This window comes from Cottoperca gobio, chromosome 7 (assembly GCF_900634415.1).
Source record: "Cottoperca gobio chromosome 7, fCotGob3.1, whole genome shotgun sequence".
Lineage (NCBI taxonomy): Eukaryota > Metazoa > Chordata > Actinopteri > Perciformes > Bovichtidae > Cottoperca > Cottoperca gobio.
In genome coordinates this window covers 8,569,865-8,593,238 of record NC_041361.1, presented here as the reverse complement: position 1 = coordinate 8,593,238, position 23,374 = coordinate 8,569,865, and the positions used below count along the sequence as shown (strand labels likewise).

The window sequence follows — 23,374 nt, the reverse complement described above, 5'->3', positions numbered from 1 at the left end:
CCCTTTTTGTGGGTGGTAAAAGTAGTGTGTGTGTGGCTGTTTGTGTACCTGACTGGGAGTTATGTTTGACTGTGCATATGGCTGCCTCTTAAAAGGACAGAGCGATAAGTGGTAAATGCAGATCTTCTTGAAATTTAAGCATAAAATTCTGCTTGTTAATGAAGCAATTTTATAAACATTTATCAAACAAAACTCTATAAAGCTAGCTATAGCTTGTCCTGAAGTTGCTCTTTATTAGTTTTCTAACTTTCTGTATTTATTCTGTTAAAATCACAGGAAAGGTGTGTGTGGGTGTGTGTGTGTGTGTGTGTGTCACCATGTCCTTACACTGTGTGACAATGTGAGACAAAAAAAGCTATAAATACAAATGCAGAGGTGGCTCCTTGGTTACAAGAGGGAGGAGTCAAGTGGAAGAGCGCAGATATGATTAAAGTTGTTGCATACTTGTGTGAGAGAGATGACGAGCAGATCCAACAGAATCTACACAAGCTGTATAGTGTGAAAGAGGTTAAAATAGATCTTATATCTCAAGACAAACACTTCTATTTCTCCTTCAGACAAACATACACATGATGAAGTAAAATGACACTCAGGACAAATGAAGGAACAGATAGAAAAATGAAGGAAGACATATAAAGGAAGAACACATCTACAGTAGCTGTTCAATGAGACAAACAGATGGATAATGCCTCAGACTGAGTGGGAAGGACTCCAGGGAGAGGTGGCACAGGACAGACTGGTCACTATCCTTTCAGGAGTAGCTGTGAGTTTTTGAAGAATCTGACTAACACTGTTGATTTGCTGCCACTAGGGCATGTTCCCATGGAAACAGAAACAGCGCTGAGCCTGACAAGCATCTTTACAAATGAACTGCACAGAATCCTTTCTGTGCAACCTTGAAGACAGGAACAAAAGGTATGATGCTCGAGGTATGATGTGCAGAGGAGATGGGCGGGTCAGGAACAAAAAGTCTGAATGTGATGCGTGAGCAGACAAATCAAAGAGTTTTGTTTCAAAAATGACATTTCCACCATATGAAAAATGTGATATTCTGTATTAAAGATTTGCTGGTGTTGAGCCTTCGAGGCGGTAACACGTGAAAATGAAATTTCTCGTGTTGTGCTCACAGCCATTTAAGAATTTTCTTTAAAGTGGAAATATTATTTTATAAACAACCTTTAATTTTTCTCACCTGCAAATCCTCTTGGTTAGTTCTGTACTGGTCCTTCAAAAGCGAGGTCCTCACTCCCTCCTCCCGCCTTACCACCTTGTCTCTTTTCACATCTGGGCTCCAGAAGTTGACATTGTTCATGCCGGGGCCTGTCCTTCCATCCCTCCCTACATCCAGTTCTCTCCTCAGATTGTCATTATCCATCTGCAGCTCCCTCAGCTGAGACTGGAGATCATACGAGGCAACCTCTCCTCGTCCACTTGAATCCAATGCCTGTGGACGTCTCCCAGACTGGCGCCGCAGGCTGGAAGTCCTTGCAGGATGCAAGGTTTGGTCTCCGTAGGGCTCTGACGGGTGATGTAGCCCAGAGGAGGTGATGTTTGGCGTGCTGCCCATGGCTGTTGTTCGGTTAGTGTAGGAGGAGCGGCTGGTGCTTCTTCCTAACGTCATGGTGCCTTTTGGGTACCCACCAGAGGGTTCCAAGGAATCTCTCTCACAGGGGTACAGGGTGCCGGAAGTGGCATAGGCGGCACTCAAAGACTGGATGTTCTCCATAGACAGGGTTTTACCCCCTGGAGCGGTCGCTGAACCACGAGTTGCTCCTTTGTCTGCTGCTGTGCCAGGTTTGATCTTTGGACCTGGCCTTGACACCGTCCCTTGACCTCCAGCCAATTTAGACGCTGGTGCAGGCCCACCCCCTGACACAGAGCCAGGTTCTAGCCCAGAGCGGGAGCCTAGTGCTGAGGTTACAGCCGGTTTGCCTTTCCCCTGTTTGGGGGATCTGGAAAAGCGTGAATGAGATGTGCCGCCATCAGTGTGTCCACTACTCTTTGGGGCAGCCAACAGCTTGCTCTGCGCGGGCTTGGCTCTAATGTTTAAAGGCATTTTTTATATGGCGAAAGTGGACTTCTGAGAAGAGACTGTTATGGTTGAGAATATTAGCATGCCCCTCAATGGAACCAGACCGAATAATAAGGTTTATAATAAAGGCCACATCTCGGCCTCTCAGTTTTCACCTGTCCATCCTTGATTGTTTAGGGCTTGAGGCTGAGTCTTATTTAGTCCTATTAGAATAAATTGGCAGAGACTGTTGGTTAGAGGGCTCCCAGACTTACAGGCCAGAGGTCTTGTGGTTTCAGCTACAGTGCAGGACATCATGGACACTAGACAGGTAAAAGAAGGACAAATATATATATATATATATTTTTTTAAGCTTCTGAACTCCCACACAGGTTATTTCAGTAATGCTTTTTGGTGTTTTTCGTAATCTGGGGGATTAGACCTGGTTTTGGGACTGTGTGTCTTATTGGTAGATGAAGATTTTGTAACCTAATGAATTCCCATCATCCACCTTCAACCTGAGCGAAGGATCTAATCAGCCAGAATAACTTAAACACCTGCGTGAGTATTCAGAGGCTTTAACAAAATATGTAAAACTTCTCAAATCCCATCTAAACATTAGCTCTTGGACAAGAACCATTGGCAGATTTATGATTTTAATCAAGAACAATGTGATCAATAACCAAGCCTACTAATCTGAACAACAATGCCCATTTTCTGTACGCTACTCAGCGGCCCCACATGATTCATGGTTGAACATTAGATAATTAAGACTTTATAGACTTAAAAGAGTAAAAACCATAAAATGTTACACTGAATAATCCAGAGAACCAGTTACAGAAATAAATGCAGTACATCACATTTATATTCTTGATCTTGTGCAATGGTTTCCATCCCTGCTCCTGGTAATACACAGTCATGCTTTTTTCATGCATGCTCAGGTGTGTCTGAAAGGCACCAGATCTCAAACAACTAAAGATATCTGCCTCCCCTAATCAGGTATGGGGCTACGGGAAATAAGCAAGACTGTGGGTTTTCAGAAGCAGGGTTGAGAACCACTAAAGTGAGAAATGTATCTTTTTATTACTACAGCACTCTGTAATCCTCTCTGATGCGAGTGGTTGGAGGACAGTAACACAATATGTTATTAACAAGACTATAGATTAATGCTGTTTCTCACTTATTATGTACAGAACGCCTTACACAGCCACAGTCCCCACGGTAGATGGTGAAAGTCAAAAAACAGGGAAAGGGACCAGCTTGACCATTTCAGCACCATGGACAGCACTCAATCTATCTTCATGAAGCACATGGATTCTAATGCCTGCTCAGGTCGGAAGGAGACAGGGACAAAGTAGTGTCCAATGCAGGCTGCAGTGGAGTTAGAAGACCAGTCGTTGTATCTGCCATCACTCTCAGGCATTTGGAAAGCTCATTGACAGACTTTATCAGGGCTGAAGACATATCGGTACCTTAGGGTTTGACTACAACTGGACAAAAGGAGGTACATACTAAATCAAAGTACAGCATGTTAAGACTGTGGCCATATTAGAATATAATCATCATACACAGTATTATATGTGTGTATATCATACATAATGTTGGGTTAATTGGAGTTTTAGAAGCAAAAAGCAGTACATTAATACAAGTCGGTAAAAAAATATCCCCAGGAAATCAAAGTAAGCACAACCCAGTCCATGATGGGCCAGATATTGGGGACTGTCTGCAAAGCAGAGGCAAATCCAAATCATAATCCCTCCTCTAATCCAAGAGGATTGGGTGCTTTGAGTCACTGCACAGGATGCAACTGAGAGATTGGTTAAATCTGCTTGTCAGTCATAACATAGCTGTCAATCCTTTATCCATCATTGTTTGAGACAATGAATTTAGGCTTATGTGCCAGTAATGAAACCATCAAGTTCGCATATGATTATTGTTCACCTATTGTGCATACATATACAAAGAAACAATGATCATGATTCAAATAAAACCACAAAGATAAACCTTTAAACATTTTAAAACAACCAAACATGTTAGCTTGCTACTGTTGAAGCTTTGTCTACAGATATAATTTGCATTAAGATGGAGGTCAGTGTAACTGGTCAGTTTCGAAGGGCACGCGGCAAGTTTACGCAGCTGTATCCATCCTTGTCAGACCATACCGGACTGATAAAGACGAAAAGGACTGATGAAAATACAGAAATAAAATGTCAAAAGTAGGAAACGTCTCACTTCGCCTCAAGCCTCTGCACTTACTTGTGAGTTGGAAGCCAGCTGTTGCCGCGAAGAGAAAACTCGAGTCACCACTCAAACTGCAAAAGCGTAACTCGGTCATTTGCATGGTAACGTTTGTCCGCCTCATACAGCTCAGCAAGCGGCCAACCTAACACACAAACTATGAAGTAGACTGCACTACATTTCACGGGTGGCACGAGTGGAGCGGTCGTGCTGCATGCAGTTGTGCACAGACGCCCGAATAACTCCACGACCACGGCATGAAGGATTAGTTTCTTGCTCATATGCACACGGCTACATGACTTCGAGCTAGTACCTTACATAATAATTAATCTGTCACACAGATTTAAAGCACAGTTTCATTTGTTTAAATAATGTTGTAAAACGATGCCACAAAGTCCATGTGTGCACGCAACGTGTGCTCTAGCTTACCGGACAGGCACCTCTCCATCACCGTGAAGTCCCAACCGTATCCTGTCCGACCTCGGCGCAGGCTCCATGATCTCATCGGCTCAGCTCTCTCATGACCTGTCCTGCCATCGGGTCCGCGTGGGCGCGCGCTCTCCCAAGCTGGCGCGTGCGCGACCTATGCGGAATGGTGGGGCCGCACGAACAGCAATTTTTTTTATACACCTAGCCGAGCGTTAGTTGGGCATGGCACCACAATCGCAATGTTTTACCTGCACTAGCAAACAAAAAAAGAAAAGCCAAGCAATATGTTTTATTAGAATGGAATTGTATTCCAATTGTCATACAAATGATCCCCTGACAGCAATCAGTAATTCAATGGCATAAAAAGTGCTTTTGTTGATTATATGTAGAGACAAGAAGAACTAAACTGAAATGAGACCATATGAATTAGTTTTTAATAAAAACTGTGGACCTTCATTGCTCTTTGAGGAGGTTTCTATGGGGACTGCAGGTGTTCCTTATTTCAAGTATTTTTGGTGGGAAGTTTCACTTTCAGAGAATAAACGCCTTTTGTGTTATGGAATTCCCAGGGCACGGGACCAAAAATGTAATTGGGATCCTAGCCCAGAAGCTAAAATGGACGTACAGTGCAACAAGTAACACACAGACAGTGTCTGGTACACACAGGGTGTCTGTTGCTGTAATCTATTTGTTAATTTCAATATTTTGCATGCCCTCGTCTATGAATCTCCTCGTCTGATCTGCATAATTACTGAAGTAAAGATGCCTTGCTTTTTCTGACATGTTATAGTACATTGACCTGACCTAAGTTTTAAATATACAGGTGCCGTGTCTACCTTGGAGTGGGTGCAGCAGTTTCGGTTGCAAGTCATTTGTGACATAGAAGAAATAATCAGTTTCATTTCCTCCAAACATCTAACCAAAGAGATGTGAAAGCTTTGAGATTGGATGTGGGGGTGTTATGCAAGTACATTATTCGTTTGTAATACTTATGAAATCAAGATATTCAAGGAAAACAAGTGAAATCAAGTCAAGTTTATTTGTATAATCCAATATCAATGTCTCAATGTCTATGTACAATGAACAGTGTCTTGGTTAACTTAATAGCAATGTGTCCTCTCCTGGCCAAGGCACTCACACAAGTAAAGAATCATTTTTCTTAGATAAAACAATAGAACAAAATCTTGAAAAATTAAACATTTACAGTACATGGAAGAAGATTAAAAAAAAATGATAGATGCATATTAAAAAAGGGAAGGAGGGGGAAGTTTGACAAAATGAGGTAATGGGAAGACAAATAGGACTTTCTTTTCTCTTTCTCTCTATTAGCAGATAAAAGTAAGTCATGCAAAACTTTCACTCATGTTGTTGTCATAGAATTTGAGGTTATCTGACGACAGTGCCATTTTCAATCGGTTCCAGAAAAGTGGTTGGGCCCTTGGGTTTCTCGGCCAGGACAACACAGACTTTTTGCACAACCGTTTTCTCAACTGAAGGTACTTCAGTTTGGGAAACTTCTCATCCAACAGCACCAGCATAGCTACATCCACCTTAAATGGATAAAGTCAGAGTTAATTTAGTGTTGTGAAAACATGGTAACAACTCAAAGGGGATAAGAATCCCACACATATGCAAATACGAAGTTAATTATACTAACCTTCTCGTCCAGAAGGCGCTGCTGAACCATGAAGAAAGCCTGGCGGATTACACCGTTCACCGTCTCACCACCAGTTGCACCACTTGATAGCACAAACACCGTCTTCACGCTGCTGTTGACAGCATTGTGTAGATTTTCAATACATGAAAGCCCAGGAATCCAGTCCCTCTCCTCCAAACAGAGACTAAAACTCCTGTGAGCGGAGTTCTCCAGATTGACAGTTAACTCATTGTAGACCCAATCCCTCACAGCCTGGTTCCCGGTGTCAAACACCACAAAAGCATCATATTGATAATGTGAATCACTTCCAGTGAGCTGGGAGTAGCCCTTGTGTCCTGCCCAAAGTACTTGTAAGCAATACCACAGATCCCAGCCATAGAGATGCTTCAGTAGGGGCACAACTGTGAAGGTCACAGCAAAGAAGGAACAGACGAGGAAGGCTAAGCTACCATATATGTCCTGGCAGGAATGCTGGTCCATTGACAGAACACTCTCGCCCTGTTGGGACTCTGGGTAATCACAGTGTACGTGTGTGGTGAGATAAGGAATCCGTATCGGAGTAGTACGCAAGAACTCCGCAAACCAGGATGTATCGCAATCACATTTAAAGGGGTTGACATGCAGGGTGAGTTTCTGAAGGGCACTACCATTTTTAAAGGGGGCAGGGAGAAACTGATGGTTCAACGCTTTGATCTGATTGTGGTTGAGATACAGGCAGTGCAAGGATATCGCCACCCTGAAGAAATCCTCAGGAATAATAGAAAGATGATTGTGACTGAGGTCCAAGAGAGTAAAATTTGCTCCAAATGCTATTGCTTTATTAGGCAAAAAATAGAGGGCGTTATGACTGAGGTTCAGGTGATATAAATTGCTGAGCGTGGAGATGTGCTCCCATGGGAAATATTTCAGCCGATTGTCGCCGACTAGGAGGGTCTTTAAGCTTTCTGGAAGGTTACGCAGCACTTCTGGCAAGATTGACTCCAGATCATTGTTAGAGATGTCAAGGTAGGTTAGGTTTGTCAGGTTTTGGAAGAAATGAGTGTACCCGTTGTTATCGTAATCCCACATAATGTCTAGGTGATTTCCATAGAAGTACAGGTACTTTAAAGAGCTGCTGTTCAGCCTTTGATCTATTCGCATGCCAATGTCATTGTTTGCCAGACTTAGAACTTCCAAATTTGGCAGATTTTGAAGGAACTGAAAACTGTGGCCCATGCCTTTCATTTTGAAGTGAAATTCATTGTTACTAACGTCCAATACCTTCAGAGTGTTTTTAAGCTCACTAAAAGCTTCTATAAAGTAAAAATCAAGTCTATTATATGACAAATTAAGAAAAACTAAGTTTTTTAAGCTTTCAAACAGCCCGCCTTTTAAGGCTTGGCTTATGTAATTGAAGGAAAGGTCTAAACAAACAGCGTTTTCCATGCCTACGAACACCTTTTGGTAAATAAAAGGAATGTCATTTTGAGACAAGTCAAACGTCAGTTTACCATTGCAGAAAATGTTTTTGAAGTCTAATATAGATCTACTTTTAGACAAATTCTCCTCCAACAATTCAACACTGTTTGACTGGCTGGATTCCCAGGCATCACTTCCAGATGTGGCTTTTCGATCAATTAGCATAAGGCGTGGGTCAGGTAAATTACGTGTGTACAAATTCTGGTTCTGTGCCACAATCTGAGATGCCGGACACGAGTAGTACGGAAGGAAATGAAGCATGTTTTGGGAGAGGTCAATGTCGATGAGAAACGGTAACTGTTTCAGAGAGGTCAAGTTGCAAGTGTTAAGGAAGTTCATTCTCAGTTCTAGTTTCATTAGATTTTGAAGGTTGGACACAACCTGAAGGCTCTCATTTGAAAACGTGTGGAAGAAGTTACCACTCAGAAGAAGATATTGTAGACTAGACATTTTGGAAATATGTTGTGAGAGGATCAGTTCTTTAAATGTCCTCAGTGGTTCATAGTTATAGATAAGGCTAATCCAAGTGAGGACCTTCAGCTCGGCAAAAAACGTGCCATTGCGTATAGCATATGCCAGGAGGTTGTCAGAGAGGTCCAATCTCCTTAAATTCTTCAAAGGTCGGAAAAGACCCTCTGGAAATGTTTTCAGAGAGTTTCCTCTCAAACTAAGGTAAATTATGGAGCTGTTCTCAGCATAGAGAGAGTTTGGGTGTAGCTGTAGAGGGAGATTTTGTGGGCAAGGAAAGCAGGGCCTGGCTGCATGGTCACAACGCTGGCAATTCCACTCCAAATTCAAATACTTGAGGAGAGTGAGGTTGGCAAATGCTCCTTCTAAGACCTCTGTGATTGCATTCTCTCTTAAATCCAGACGCACCAGTGAGGGTGGCAACTCCAAAGGGATAGCTGTGATATTATTATACCCTAAGGTAAGGGTCTTTAGCTCTAAGAGCTCTCTGAAAACAGACTTGTTGATGTAATAGGGATGGCTGCAAGGGTTTGCATAATAGCAGTTTTTGCTGAGGTAGAGCTCTTTGAGATGTGGAGTGAGTAAAGGCTCTGCAATGTTGAAGATGCAATTATTCACTAGGTCGAGAACAGTCAGGTTTTCCGGTAACCGTGGAATAGAGGTGAGGCTGTTTCCGGACAGGTACAAATATTTCAGCTTCGATAGGTTCTTGAGGGCATCATTGTGGATCTTCATTTGGCAGGGCTTCTCCGAAGGTCTCAGCTGACCCGGTTGACAATTCGCCATTATCTTCAGAGTGTCAAGGTTTGGGACACCTGAAAAGGCATCTTTGCCCACGTAATGTATCTTAGTCCGATTTAAATTGAGTGACACTACCGTGGTAGACTTGATAGAGGGGACTCTCTTGAGTGGTCTGTTGTAGCAGTCTACTGTGGTGTTGTCCACATCAGTGTCACATGGCAAGAAGATGGGATTTATGGTGCTCACTAATGGAAGAAGCTTACAAAGGATGAGGATCATTTTCAACAAAGCCTGTAAAAATAAAAACTTAATTTCAGTTGTTTTAGAAGATATAGTCTGAGCAGACAATTCAATTATACACAATGTCAAGCATACTCACTACATTCTCATGAAGATCACAGTATACACCCTACTAAAGCAGCTACAAAAACAATCCCTTTTGGCTTTCCAATGAGCAATTTCTGTCCATACAACGCAACAATAGAATAGGTACATACTGTATTTCTCTTACAGAGAAATGTAGTACATTTTTAAAAGGCAGAATAAAAGGTTTTCTTACTTACCATGACATGTACAGCATGTATCTTAACATTAACGTCGGGAGCCAGTTGAAGCAATCTAATCCAGCTGGGGAGAGGGAAAATAGAAAAGTGTCTAAAAGTTCTGCCTCGACAAGAAACTAGATACGTGTATGCAGAAGTGAAAGCTTGTGGTCAAATATACATGTGATCGAAATGATGTAGCATAGGTCAAACCCATGAAAGGCATCAGCTACAGATATCCCCTCAAGTGATTTAATCACAAACAGTATTGACCTGATGACCCACTTGATGACTCAATGATTAATTTCTTTCATTTTTTTGACTGCAGAGAAAGACCAAAACAAAAAGACAGAGAGAGAGAGAAGAGGGATTTTCTACATTGGTGGATAAAGTTGGATGACTTCCTTAATTCACTACGATTCTAAAGAAAAAGGTAAGAGGAAGTAAAACACCACTTTGTCACCTGCTTCAAAAAACGTTTTCCATCTGAACAAATGCTCATGTATCCAAAGAATTACTCCCACACCGGTAGTATTTTCACAATCACTTTATTAAGTGCACTGTATCATGAAACAGTAACAGCGGGCAGCGAAAAGATTGATTACGAAATTACGTTCCTTTGTTAATATAGCCTCAAACACAACTGACACACTGAAGATCCCGTTATGTAGAGAGTGCTAACCAAAAAGTGTAAAATAATAAAATGTGTTATTGATTAATCAAAACTGCTTTTATTCAAGAGCTGTGTTAAAATAGTATTTCTCCTCCCCATCCACTTATTGGAAGTAATAGTGGAAATCACCATAGCCATAGATAGAGTACAAGTAAAGGACAGGTATACAAAGTGTGTTCTTGTTGGAGAGAGACTTTCAAGGCTTTGGCTTTGGATTGGACCTCACACTGTCCTGGGAAAAAAAGAAAGAAGAAGCAGAACATCCCCTACACACTGTCCCGCTCTGTTTCCCTGGCAGCACAAACATCATCGTCACACCACCACATCTGACAGTTACCATCACTGACACAAGTGTTGAATTATCCACAGAGCAATGTTCATAAAGCCGTCAGACTCCGCATCAACCTTGGACAGTGAGTGATTGTTCCCTGGGTACCACAGTAACCTAAACAAACACACAGCAGAGCGTTAGTGAATGAACGATAAAAGCCCTGTCGTGCAGTGCATTTCTGACACAACATATAACATGTTACATAGAAAAGCTGCTTACCGGACAGGGACCTGCTTTGCTTTCAGAGCTCTGTAATATTCAATTCCTTGCTTGTTGGGTACACGCTTGTCATCTTCCCCTAAGGTAAGCAATACGGGCGTCTGTACCTAGATTGAGAAATCATCTTAGGTTACTTCATTGCGTGACAACACTAATGAAGTCACATGCGCACGGCAAAGGGAAGTACACAGAAATACCCATACCTGTGTGACGTGTTTGATGGGGGATTGGTTCAGCATACGTTCCCAAACAGCAGGGTCAGGTAGACAGTCCGTACTGTATTCAAAGCCAGCCTCAACCATGCACCTGCAAAAATGATCAATCAACAGGAAAAAAATTAAATAAAATCACTGAGGCATTTTGTTCTTGCAGTGTTTGTGTGCATTATTGAACACTTCCTTCCCTGACAGTGAGGCAGAAACATGCCCTTTATCCCACTCACAGCTGTCAGAGTGGAATGTCAGGGGTATAAATGATACAAAACAACAAAAAGGTGAGAGGTTGTGCATGACTGACAGTCACAAAATGAGTAAACAAGTTTAGGCAGGAGTGTGGGAATGTGCGTGCCAAGATGTACCAGTCTGGGATGTCTGTGCAGCCAATCATTGAGGCCAAATTGGTGACGGGGTTGCGAGCCACACAGGCCTTGTAGAACCCTGGGTACTGGCCAATCAGATGACAAGCCAGGAAACCACCATGGGAGCCCCCAGAAACTGCCACCTTCTGCTCGTCGAATTCATCACCTTTCAGAACACTTTCAACAGCAAACTGGTAGAAAGAAAAACATGGAAACACTGTGAGAGAATTGTGGAGGATGTAACTACTGCCGTTAGGAGCCATGACAGAAACAGAAACTAACCTCAACTAAATATACAAACACATTCAAATCAACGGTAAAAACAAAGCTATTACCATAATAAGTAAACACTGGAAGTCATGTCTACCAGTAGGAGCAAAAGATACCTTTTTGGGTTTTTTTTGCGATTTGTTTTCTAATCTTACTTGAACATCCTTGACGTCCTGGTTGCCAATATTGCCAGGTAATGAGAGGATATTGTCCTGGCCGTACCCAAGAGAGCCCCGATAGTTGACTAATAAAAAAACAAAAACACACATTTCCATCGATGCATCAGTGCTAGATAATAGATCAACAGATCATAAAAACAGATCAAAGTGAGCTTGAGACTACAAGGTAAAAAACACAAAGAGGCCTCAGTGACTAAGCATGGTTCAACAGACTCTACATATACTGAGCAGCTACAACTTCCCCAATTCAACAAAACAATTGTGTTTGTATTATTTCATTCTGCACAGTTGAATAGCATACATTCAATTATATATCCTATTCACATGCTACAAGCAAGTATGACGTCATAATTCATGACAACCGGGCTACAACGTCCACACAGACACTGTCCAAGTCACCAACAGTCCATTAAGTAGAATAGTTTTGCACTCGGTGCTAAATGTACCAGGCAACATCGAGTTATGATTGCTAGTGCTTGTGAAGTACATGAGAGCCCTTTAAATGTTCACAAGATAGGAACAAATCTGAAAAGTGTCTTAAAGTGGCTAAGGAAATAATGATAAATACCTTTTCTAGTCTGTAAGCCTTGCAAAGTTACCAAATCTATGCATATCCCATCGGTCTTCTCAGACAGCATATGAACCTTGCTCACCCCCTTTTACACAGAGTACATATCCTATTAGTGGATGATGAGCAGATGGACATCACATTAACATATGAACATACCCAGTAATATAGCAAAGCCCATCCTGCACAGCACAGACGAGGACAGAAGCCAGTCGGCTACAATCACTGAGTGAGGACCCCCTGAGTGAAACAAACAAGTTATATTCATACAGATTAAACATGTGTCTATAAGTGCTCAGTCCTGTGTGGCACAGACAATATTACCTGAGGAGTCAAAATATATGAAAAATATCAGAACTTTTATTAAAGACAAATCTTGATTTTGAGAGTATGATTAAACAGTTTGCCACCAAGGGCACTATTGTCATAGCAACCACTGTTGGCATTGCATATCTTATCTGTAGCACCTCACTGAACAGACAGCAACACAAAGTCACACATTTTAATAAAGTGCTATTAATAGCATAACATTGGCATGTAGGCATATAGTGCATCAATATGGAAGTTATTTATTTATTTTTATATACTTTTTTTTTGGGATACTACATTTAAGTTGATACTGTAAAACAATTATGTAACACTACCCAAGTGTTCATTTCCTTTGCACTAGAAAACAATGACAACAGAACTATAATGAGAATCACCTACCGTGAGGAGTGACAATAAGAGGCAGCTTCACGCCATCTTTAACCTCCTTTGGTTTGATCAGCAAAGCTTCAAAATCAAGGCCGGCTGGAATATAGAACAATTACTTAGTCTCATTAGGATTACACAGGCTGTTTCTTCATGTCTCCCATTACAGAAAATATTTTCAAACCCCCATAATCTTGGCGACATAATTATTCTTTGTTCCTTTACTCCGTCTCCTGTAAACAGAAGTGCTGGCTGTGTCATCGTAATAATTACTCTCTCATGTATTATCATTGTGCATCTGTTAAACCCAGTGGATATTACATTTAGACTATGTCCAGGTGGCTGTTAACTATACTTGCAGTTCATTAGGTTAACCTGTCCAAGCTCATTTAATCCAATTTGCAATAAATCTTCTCTTTGAGAGCTTATGATCGTCACTTTTCTTTTGAGTCGGTCAGGTAGGTGTTGATTTAACTCTCTGGACTGCAGTGTACGGTGAGGTGTTGCTTACATGTTCTGTACCCTTCATGAATGTGAAACAAAATGCAGAATGGACAAGACTAATTGCGTCCCTTCAGACCATTTGATGAAAACAGGGTTTCAGCTCCTTCTGCTAGGATGTTACTACAATGATTCTTACGGTATTGACTGTTGTCTTGCTCTGGTGGTGGGCTGAAAGTCAAGATCTGCCAATCAATTTCTGGCAACGTCTGAGAGTCTTCCAAAGTAACCCAGACCACTTCCTCCTGAGAATCCCTGGCTGGAAGGAAACCCACCCTCTGGACATAGAAATGACATTGCAATAGGTGACACAGACATAGGCTTTTTTTAATAATGAAGCCCCCCCCCCCCCCCCCCCCCCCCCAACACCATCCCAATAATTATTCATGCAATAGCACATTTAGTATTTACTGATCCTACCAGACTTGGAGGGCAGTTTGGAGAGGAGCAGCTGACCACCATCAAATCTCTCACTATGTTCAGCAGACACCAGCTACCAACGTCAGAGTCTACAGACAGACACAGGACAGCATCAGACATAAGTTGAAATAAACATGTTCAAACATTACAAGAATGCTGATATGGTAAGCAGATAATCTATTATACATTGTTAAAACCAGATAACAGTGATCAAGACTGTCTAGACCCGAGTCTGCGTAACGCCAAGGATAACAACATGCGTCTAGTCACTCACTTGAAGTCAGAGAGGTGACGCTCCCTGTGCTCGTATCCACCATCAACAGATCCTACAAGAGAAACAACACGTGTTTTAGGTAAAGAATAAATCACAATTGTCTCAGTCTAAATACATTAAGCCTCAGTCTCATTTCTTTTGTCATAATAACAAGACATTTGCCAGGAGTTGACTGTACCTTGCGGCTGCGCTGAGGGCATGCAACAATGATTCGCTGACTATCAGCTGACCAGCACTGAAGGGACAACTGAGAGCTGTAGATACCAGTAAAGCCGTCTGTGAAGTCACACGAATACACACAGACACAATTAAGTTTGATATATAATGAAGAAAAAGAGGCAATCTTGTGACCGCCAAGTTTTCCTTACCCTCTCCGGGTCTCTTCACCACATCCACCACCACTGAGGTTTTCTTAGTATACCAGTCGTACTAAAAAACAAAATATGCAAACAGAGGAAAGCATAAGAAAAACACATTCAACCATTGCATACGTCTGCACAGCAGATGGTGCATTGTGTGAAGAAACATTCATTCCTACTTATTCTTTTCAGGTAGTACAGTGCACTTTGTAAAGAAGGGAAAGTTACTCTCCATCCTGTCTTACCATGCAGAGCCGGCTGCACTGCATGTGTGGTCCAAAGACGGAACATTCCAGGTAGACAATGCGACACAGGTCTGGGCTCAGCCTGGGTGAGCACACTGCACTGGTGCCTGATGTTAGCTGCTCTGATGGTCACAATCAATACAATACACATGAACCTCTGCAGGAGTAACAGAGATGAGCTGTACCCGTTTAAAATATAATACATTTAACAAAAGACGAGCATTCACTTACCACATTTTCCACCAGTAAGATCCACATAGAACAACGATGACCTGACAGAGAAAAGACACATGAATAAGTTGCAGTATCAGCCAAGGAGCATTACTGGGGACATTCCAGTTTGAATTGTTTTCATTGATGAGCGTGAACAGTAGTGACCTCCTGTTGGGGCAGTACTTGAGGCCAAGTCTAAAAGGCTCATGGCACCAGCCGACAAACACCACACCTGTGTCACCTGGAGCCCAAAATGCCTGCAGAGACACACAAAGTAACCAAAAAGACACAGAGAGAGCAGCAGCATGAGCACACTAGAAGTGCACAAAATAAAACATGCATCATTGCACAAACTGCTGTACCAACCTGTCCAGGTGAGATATTTTCAGGCACCCCCTCCAACACAGACACGTTGTCACCCTCGATGTCCAAAACACAAAGCACTGGGCAGCTCTTACTAACCAGCGCCTCGCCCCAGTCCTCATGGAAGACAAACTGCTCCCCCTGCAGGAACAAAAAAGCAGAAATATTACAACTTAAGCGAGAGTGGAATGTAACATAAGTATATGGAATATATGAAATATTGTGTGTTTAAAAAGTATTAAATTGCATTCACTTTGACAGTTTCCTTTTTCTCCCCTCTCATGGTATCCTCCTCGTCCCCAATAGAAGACAACTCTGGTGACTCACTCTACAAACAGAGAGTGAAACATAGAACAAGTTATTACCTGCTAGTCTGTTCTATTTATTACACTAATCTGATCCACCGAACTCACACATAGAGGCAGAACACTTGCTTCACTACTCTTACAGTCCAGATTTGGCAAGGTATTTTGCTCGTGATAAGGCGATGGAAAATACCTAGAGTGCATTTGAAATGAAACCATTTGCAAAATGCCCCATTATGCAATACTTTTACGATCGAGCGATATGGTGTGCAATAACCTTTGAGATATATTTAATCCAGTTTGCTGTGTATCTCAAAAGAACTCCACCGCAAGGTTTTTTTTTTTTTTTGCATCATCCAGCATGTATTTAAAGCTTTATTATTCATTTTGAACTATTCCAAATCAGAGAACCACAGAATAGTAGCAACTTGTGCAACAAGGCAATAAATACACCATGTAGCTACTTAAAAGGTTTGTGCGTGGAGTTTTTCCTCATGAGAATCGAGGGTGTAAGGATAGAGGGTGTTGTATGCAGAACAGTTTAGAAAGCCCCTTAAGGCACATTTGTGATATTGGGTTGTAGGCCAAATTGACTTGGCTTACAAACAGTTTGCTATGCTCTGGGCAATGCTGAACACAATCCCAGCAATGAAATGGTCCACCTATAGAGAGAAGTGCAGCATTGTTCTGCTCTATGTGATTTGGTGCTGATTTACCCTAAAGTTTTGCTAACAGACCTGGAAGAAGGACTCTGCCTTAGGTCTCTTTCTTTCTGCCACATACAAGAGGTGGGTCTCAGAGTGGGACCAGACCAAGCAGCCAAACTGGTCTAAGGGTGCAAAACAGTGTTAATAACACCTGGACAGGCTAATGTAAAAGCAAAGTTTCAAATAAATTGGTTAACAACAATGACTCACCATCTTCATAGACTTTGCCATGCTTCTTTAAGGCAGTTAGATTGATACTCTTCATCTTTATGTTTTTACTCCAGATCTGAAGGTCACAGAGAGATCAGAAGAGGCGAAAAGTTAAAGATCTTAGGTTCAAAATGCAAAGTCACAAGAGGATGAGCTGCAACTGAAACCGTTTGACCCAGAAATAAGTCTTACACGTGGAAAGTGTAGCAGAGCAGAGACACAGATGAGCACCATAAAGGAAGCAATAAAGTAAATAAAAGTCTGAGCCAGACAGACAGACACACACCTCCAGAAACTGCTTGTCCTCTCCTTTGATAGTGCACTCTCTGACAACAGCCTTCATATCACCCGAGGGGGAATCCTTGCTTTGCACCCTGACAAGACAAACATATTGATGAGACATTGTTTAGTTTGTTTAGGGTTAGTTAGGTCTATTGAGAACATCTTCAACTCCACTCCAGATACAATGACAACATGTTTACATACTCTCCTTTGATCTCGGTGCAGTTTCCTGAGGCTCCAGAGTAGACCACAGACTTGTCATCGTGGAAAACAATGTACTGTCGACAAAACTTGACATTGTCATTCCTGTCCAGATCACGCTGGCTCCATTCTACAAAAGAAAGCGAAGAAAATGCTATCAATATCACTGGACATACAGAGATCTGATCATCTTAGTATGGCACAGACTGAGTCTACCTGTGTAGATGTTGCTGTATTTGCCTCCATACTGAGAGGTGACGACAGGTCCCACATCTGCTCTGCTCAAAGAAGGGGAGAGGCTGAGTTCTCTGTAGAGCTTGGCAATGTCCTCGGGGTTGGTCATCACCTGACGACACGCAGCAGAATAACTCGCACTACGTCTCAAAACAAACTGTCCAACAACGAACAATGCCTTATTCATTTCCAAGCTAGGGAGCTAAAGGTAGCTAACTTAGTCATACATACGTGTGTAACGTTTTAATTAACACAGTTAACCACTAAAAACAGAGGTCAGTTTATATACATTAGCCCAAACCAATAAAGCGATTGTCGCGTGATGAACAAAGCAACTAAGCGAATAAGTTACTTTGTTTTTAGCAATGTTTGGCGTATTTAGTTTGACCAGGAACTTCCTGTAGCAGCTGACTACAAACAACTGACCAGTGTCAGTGTGCTAGCTTGACTTGAAAACTGTCTGACGTTAATTGAGCTACTTCCAAAAATAATGACAGCGTACTTACATTAGCAACTATATGAGGTCTATTTTTGTATTATTATGTTATCCATTCAGAAGCAAAGAACAAGTAGTCAGTTAAGTCTAATCATACCTGTGACATGATAGGGCCGGTGAGTGTCACTACTCTGCAGTTGAAGGCACAAAGGAGCACAAAGCTAGCGTAAACTACAAATAAACGTAAGACCTGTTGCAGGTTCCTGTTGCAACTTGAAAAATAAAATAAAATCGCTGCTGAAGAGTTTCCGAATTAACCAAAACACCGGAATTAAGGAATACATAATGAATAATAATAGTAAATAAATGCCATACAGAAATTTACAACATGTGCAACCAAGTTGTACCGTTGTGCTCCAAATAACATATGTATATGCTTTTATTTTGTAGGCATATCCCCGCTGCAACACCCAACAGGAAGGAGTAGTTAAATTAAATAACTGAGTTTTAACGCCCTCTTGCGTTGTAAATAATAACCTTAAGAGTATTTTACATTGTGCTTATCCAAAGTTATTCATTTTTGTGTGTGACTTTCTCTATCAAACCACAGCAACACATATATTTTACGAGACATAGTTTACTCTGTTGCAAGTATTTATTCAATATCTTATGTATGAATGACAACCATCGCACTGCTTCTGTCAGTCAGCTGGGGTAGGTATATGTATGTATTAGGGTAGGTGGGGTCACAAAGAGCCAAGATGGCTGACTTTGAGGAGCCGCTGTCAGATGAAGAGAAGGTTTGAAGACTATTTTATTCTTTGCTCAACGCTATTTTCTCTTATTTGCAGAGAAGTGCTCGTGCTAAATGTTCACATTAATTCACGGTTAATCTTTGCCAGTTTTTGGTGCCGTATCTAAATGATGAACTAGTGTTTTTAAGCTACCACTAGCTAACTAGCCAATGCTAGTTAAAGCTTATAGTTGGCTAGCGGTGAAAGGGCTGGTGGAGGACTTTAACCACTACACACTTGTACTGAAAACTTTCGTGGTTGTAACGTTACCTAAATAAATGGAAATAAAGGTATCGACGCCCATTTCCAAAATTAACGCTGCAATGTCAAGGTTTGCAATCATTACAGTGTGGGCTACGTATTCCTCTCATTTTTAGGTAGCTAGCATTAGCGGCTAACGTTACCTGTTTAGGATTTCTGGGTCAAACAGATTCAGTTACAGCTCAAATATTTGTTAGCCTCTCCTGGCTGGAGATCAGGATATGAGTGCCCACAGTTTAGATGGAGCCTGCTAGTGACACCCTACCAGTGGCAGCTGGACATATAATCAGTTGGAGGCAAAACTCACATTTTTATGAAGGACAGACAGTCTTTCTGCTACAGGGGAGATTTACATTTTCCGTGTAAAGTTAATTTATAAAGACAATAATCTGAACACCAACAGGGTGGTTTCAAAGCTAGAAACAAGATTGACGACATACTTTTGATTACATTGAGATATTTAAGATTAAGGTCTATTGGTGGTCCACTGGAAAATTGAGGGCAAGATGAAGGCATGATGTTGTAGCGACATGACAGTCTCTAGACAAGCGTGTCTAATGCAGTGTCCATTCATAAAGCAGCGTCTTGATGTTTATTCCTTCAAGTCTCTGAAGTTAGTGATTTAATAAAACATGCTTGCCGCTATTTTTTAATTGTTGACTGACTTTATTTTATTTTATGCAATGCAAACTAGTCATTCCTAGTTAAACATAACCGATGTAAACCAAAATGTTAGGCTGGCTTCATCATAGGAAAAGGCACCACTGTCGTTACAAAACTGAAAATACATCCTAGTATCAGCTATGGCAATTAAATAAGGTTAAAAGTAGTTAGTAAATTTTTACAACTTTTTGAGGGTGAAGTTTGAGTACAGATTTGTTTTGCTTATTGAAGAGTGAAAACCATGTTTATTAAAAAAAATAGAAAGTTTAGTGTCTCTGTACTGATTGTACAGCAAATCATGATATCATAACTGAATTAATTGGTAGCATTTAATTTGCTTTCATAGGTCCGCATAGCAGCTAACTTTGTGACTCATGCCCCCCCGGGAGAGTTCAATGAGGTCTTCAATGGTAAGAAGATTGTGACAAGATGTGCATGATAATAATAATACTGTCTTTAGTGTAATATATTATAATATATAATTTGCTTCTGATAATGATATTTTATTGTTTTATCTTATAAAAGTAATGCACAAACAGTGATTTATTTGTGTCTGTCTAGATGTGCGGCTTCTTCTCAACAATGACAACCTCCTCAGGGAGGGGGCATCACAGTAAGTAACTTAATTATGACAAACGTCAGAAATGCAAATACTCATAATTTACACAGTTCAAAACACCTGAGCCTCCATACTGTATGGGGTTTATATATATATTAGACAATGAGGAATGTAAACAAGGCCAATGTTCTCTAAATGCTCTATGGAAAACATTATTGAAAGCATTTTTGTGTCATGTTATGAATGCCTACTGTACCTTTTTGTGCCCATTCCACTTGTCCAGCTCCTTTGCCCAGTACAACATGGATCAGTTTACTCCTGCCAAACTAGAGGGCTACGAGGAGCCGGTATGTTTCATCTTTAAGTCTTTCCTACTTATTCCAGAAGAGCAAGTGTCAAAGGCAGTCTTTTCCAATCTCTCCTCTCATGTATTGATAGGTTCTGATCACAGAGCATGGTGACTTGGGTCAGGGACGTTTCCTGGACCCCCGCAACCGCTTGGCTTTCCGCTTCGACCACCTAAGAAAAGAGGTGAGCGACGTGCAGCCATATGAAGGAGAGACGGCCCTGAGAAGCTGGAGAGATGCGTGTGATACTTCCCTTAGTGCCTACGTCAAAGAGCACTACCCTACTGGAGTCTGCACGGTAAAGCGCACAACTAGTCATCTACCCAATAGACAACATTTGACCTATACCCATACTTACCAATACCATCTGTGCGTTGCAGGTATATGGGAAAACGGTTGATGGTCAGCAAACGATCATTGCCTGCATTGAAGGACATCAGTTTCAACCCAAAAACTTCTGGTATAGTGACCCCCCCCCCCCCTTGCAAACATCTGCTTTAAAAGCATATCTCATATAATTATATCGGATGCGATGTGTTGCTAGTTTTTAAAACAGCTTTATCACTAATTGGACCGACATGTTAACTGCAACTTGAATGGTTGGCGGAGGCGTACAACTGCAAGGCGGTAATACTAGTTTTATTTGTGGTGGAAGTGAAATAATTGGTTCCTCAGCTTCCTGTTTGTAATGTGAGGGCTTCTCTTACTTTCTCTAACACAGGAATGGTCGCTGTAGGTCAGAGTGGAAGCTTACCATCGGACAGTCGACTGCTCAGGTGGTGGGAGTGTTGAAAATCCAGGTGAATTAAATGTAGTTAGCTCATCTCCATAAATGACAATTAAGTCAAGGAGGGACATTGTTCAAGAACTCTGGTTAACTCATGAAGTTATTCTGTCTCCAGGTGCACTATTATGAAGATGGGAATGTGCAGTTGGTTAGCCACAAGGAGGTAGAGGAGTCCATACCAGTGACTGTAAGTAAAACACGTTATACATAAGCACTCATGCAGTCTTCCAGCAGTGGTTTAAACCTTGTTTTGCTTACAAAGTTTAAGACTGGCTGTGTCTGCTCCACCTATAGAAAGACGCCATCCTTCTATATAAGTAGGATAACAAGTAGTATGTGTGTGTTTTTCAAACAGAATGAAAGCCAAACAGCCAAGGAATTTGTTGACATTATTGAGAATGCAGAAAATGACTACCAGGTAAGCAACCTTGTTGACGACACGTTTTATGTACTAATGTTTGAAATGACAGGTGTTACTTTTATTGAAACATTTCAATAAAACATTTTGAAAAGCAAAAATGTATAAATATTATACTTGATATGTCCCCTCCCACACACACTTTATGCCCTCAGACTGCGATCAGCGAGAACTACCAGACCATGTCTGACACCACCTTTAAGGCCCTGCGTCGCCAGCTGCCTGTCACACGCACTAAGATCGACTGGAATAAGATCCTAAGTTACAAAATTGGCAAAGAGATGCAGAATGTCTAGTGGAAGGCCAGGGACTTACCAGGGAGACGCACAATCCACTGGGCCCACAACAACCTGCCTATACATGCGCAAGGACTAACCAAAGCAAAGCTATATCAGTATGGGGCAAGGAATTATAAAAAAATAAAATAAAAAGAAGTATAACTGAAGATTTTGCAGACTATTAGGCACAGATATCCGTCTGCTGTAAGGAAGTTATGGTTATGGAGATAATCGTGGTTTTGGAGAAAGCAGTTATTCTGGGTGTGTGTTGTGAAAGAGTTGTGTTGGCTCAGTGTGCAGGGCTGTGCTCAGGACTGCTATATTAAAGAAATAAATCTTCCTTCGGTCGTATAAGGAATCACAGACCTCCCGAGATTCAGGTGTCAGAAGTTACAATATTTTTCCTTAGTCAAACTGATGCGGAACTGTGATGCTGTCCCAGTGGAGATCTTAGCACACAGTGAACAGAACCAGGACAGCACAAGGCAGCCGATGAGAGAAATTAAGCACAGCATCACATATCAGGGTTTCGTTTTCAAAAGAAAATATGGATTTTGTAAAAATAAATCAGTTTCATTGTGGTCGTCATATATATAGTGGAATTGAAAATCGGATGCATCAGTAAAATAGGGACATTGACAAGAAAATAAATAGTCGTCTGACATTTTAATTGGTACCAAGCTTACAGTATTCCTGAACTGCCATCTTAATGAAATTGACAGTTTTTCTACCTGTTTAACATTTAGTGGCCTGATCCTCAGCATAGCTCTGTTCCTGCGCTGTAGACCTGTATGTCTGTCGGTGTCTGTCAGGGCTGAGGGAGTGTTAACTTGTTTTCTGTTCTGCTCCACTGATGTTTGCGTCTCCACCCATGCAAGCAATGATGACTGAATTAAGATTTAGCAACTTATACACTGTTGCATCTATTATGTATTCTCTGTTCTGTTACTTTGGCAACACCAACCTCCATTGCTGTACAGCTGTTCCTTTGTAAAAAGGAAAACATACTCATATTAACCAAGATTTATTTGCCAAAATCTCTTTCCTATGGTAAAGAACTCCATCCTCCCACCCATGTATGCAAAGTTCTATTTTAATATGCTGGTTTTTGTTGGAGTCTTAACATAATGCACTCTTAACTGCAACAAGCTGTGTGTATTGGTCAATGCCAAGTGGTTGCAACGCAGTTGCCATGTAAGGCAAGATCATACACTGTATACGTTACATGACTTCTGTAAGGCCATATCATATTGTATGTGTTACATAACGTCTAAGTAGGCTGACTCTGGATCAGTTACTTGTTAGCTATACTCTGTGCTGTGTTCAACCCTCACTATTCTACAACTGTGTGCCGATCAGTTATAAAGTTAAAGACTGTACTGCCCCATTCTGTTGTACAAATAAATGGATTGAACATCTTGGCTAGATTGTTATTTTACAAAGACTATTAAACACGTTTCAGA

General features: G+C 41.3%; 4 protein-coding genes across 9 annotated transcripts in view; 1 reads left to right on the top strand and 3 right to left on the bottom strand.

Annotated features, from left to right (window-relative positions):
• LOC115011075 (ELKS/RAB6-interacting/CAST family member 2) overlaps positions 1-4,806 on the bottom strand; it is a 147,072-nt gene extending 142,266 nt beyond the window's left edge. For 4 of the 5 annotated variants that reach the window (XM_029436015.1, XM_029436020.1, XM_029436018.1 and 1 more), the window contains exons 1-2: positions 4,679-4,806; positions 1,193-2,334 (exon numbers count right to left, since the gene is read on the bottom strand). In XM_029436015.1, coding sequence (XP_029291875.1) covers positions 1,193-2,056 — 864 coding nt within the window. In that variant the 5' untranslated portion in view covers positions 2,057-2,334; positions 4,679-4,806. Of the gene's footprint in view, positions 1-1,192; positions 2,335-4,267; positions 4,324-4,678 lie in introns of all 5 variants that reach the window. The other variant, XM_029436017.1, reaches the window with a different exon arrangement.
• A 910-nt stretch (positions 4,807-5,716) lies between these two features.
• Positions 5,717-9,660, bottom strand: tlr9 (toll-like receptor 9). Its single transcript, XM_029436021.1, has 3 exons — positions 9,566-9,660; positions 6,336-9,293; positions 5,717-6,228 (listed from the first exon to the last, which is right to left on the bottom strand). Exons 1-3 carry the CDS (start codon positions 9,566-9,568, stop codon positions 6,022-6,024), a joined length of 3,168 nt encoding a protein of 1,055 aa, XP_029291881.1. The 5' UTR covers positions 9,569-9,660; the 3' UTR covers positions 5,717-6,021.
• Positions 9,661-10,075: 415 nt separating this feature from the next.
• Positions 10,076-18,065, bottom strand: LOC115010464 (acylamino-acid-releasing enzyme-like). Of its 2 annotated transcripts, none has more exons than XM_029435019.1 (23): positions 17,962-18,065; positions 17,351-17,480; positions 17,138-17,264; positions 16,938-17,025; positions 16,652-16,727; positions 16,472-16,563; positions 15,683-15,757; positions 15,433-15,570; positions 15,232-15,323; positions 15,085-15,125; positions 14,854-14,975; positions 14,618-14,678; positions 14,428-14,525; positions 14,250-14,301; positions 13,976-14,064; positions 13,695-13,833; positions 13,070-13,153; positions 12,521-12,601; positions 11,770-11,858; positions 11,345-11,535; positions 10,971-11,073; positions 10,768-10,874; positions 10,076-10,662 (listed from the first exon to the last, which is right to left on the bottom strand). In XM_029435019.1, the coding sequence occupies exons 1-23, from the start codon at positions 17,968-17,970 to the stop codon at positions 10,557-10,559; spliced, it is 2,190 nt and encodes a 729-aa protein (XP_029290879.1). In that variant the 5' UTR covers positions 17,971-18,065; the 3' UTR covers positions 10,076-10,556. The 2 variants fall into 2 exon arrangements, with proteins under 2 accessions (XP_029290879.1, XP_029290880.1); XM_029435020.1 differs by lacking the exon at positions 17,962-18,065 and adding an exon at positions 17,875-17,941.
• A 307-nt stretch (positions 18,066-18,372) lies between these two features.
• capza1b (capping actin protein of muscle Z-line subunit alpha 1b) lies at positions 18,373-23,332 on the top strand. The gene is made up of 10 exons (XM_029435024.1): positions 18,373-18,604; positions 19,869-19,932; positions 20,084-20,135; positions 20,365-20,428; positions 20,520-20,726; positions 20,809-20,888; positions 21,150-21,228; positions 21,331-21,402; positions 21,571-21,633; positions 21,789-23,332. The coding sequence occupies exons 1-10, from the start codon at positions 18,566-18,568 to the stop codon at positions 21,927-21,929; spliced, it is 861 nt and encodes a 286-aa protein (XP_029290884.1). The 5' UTR covers positions 18,373-18,565; the 3' UTR covers positions 21,930-23,332.
• The last annotated feature ends 42 nt before the right edge of the window (positions 23,333-23,374 follow it).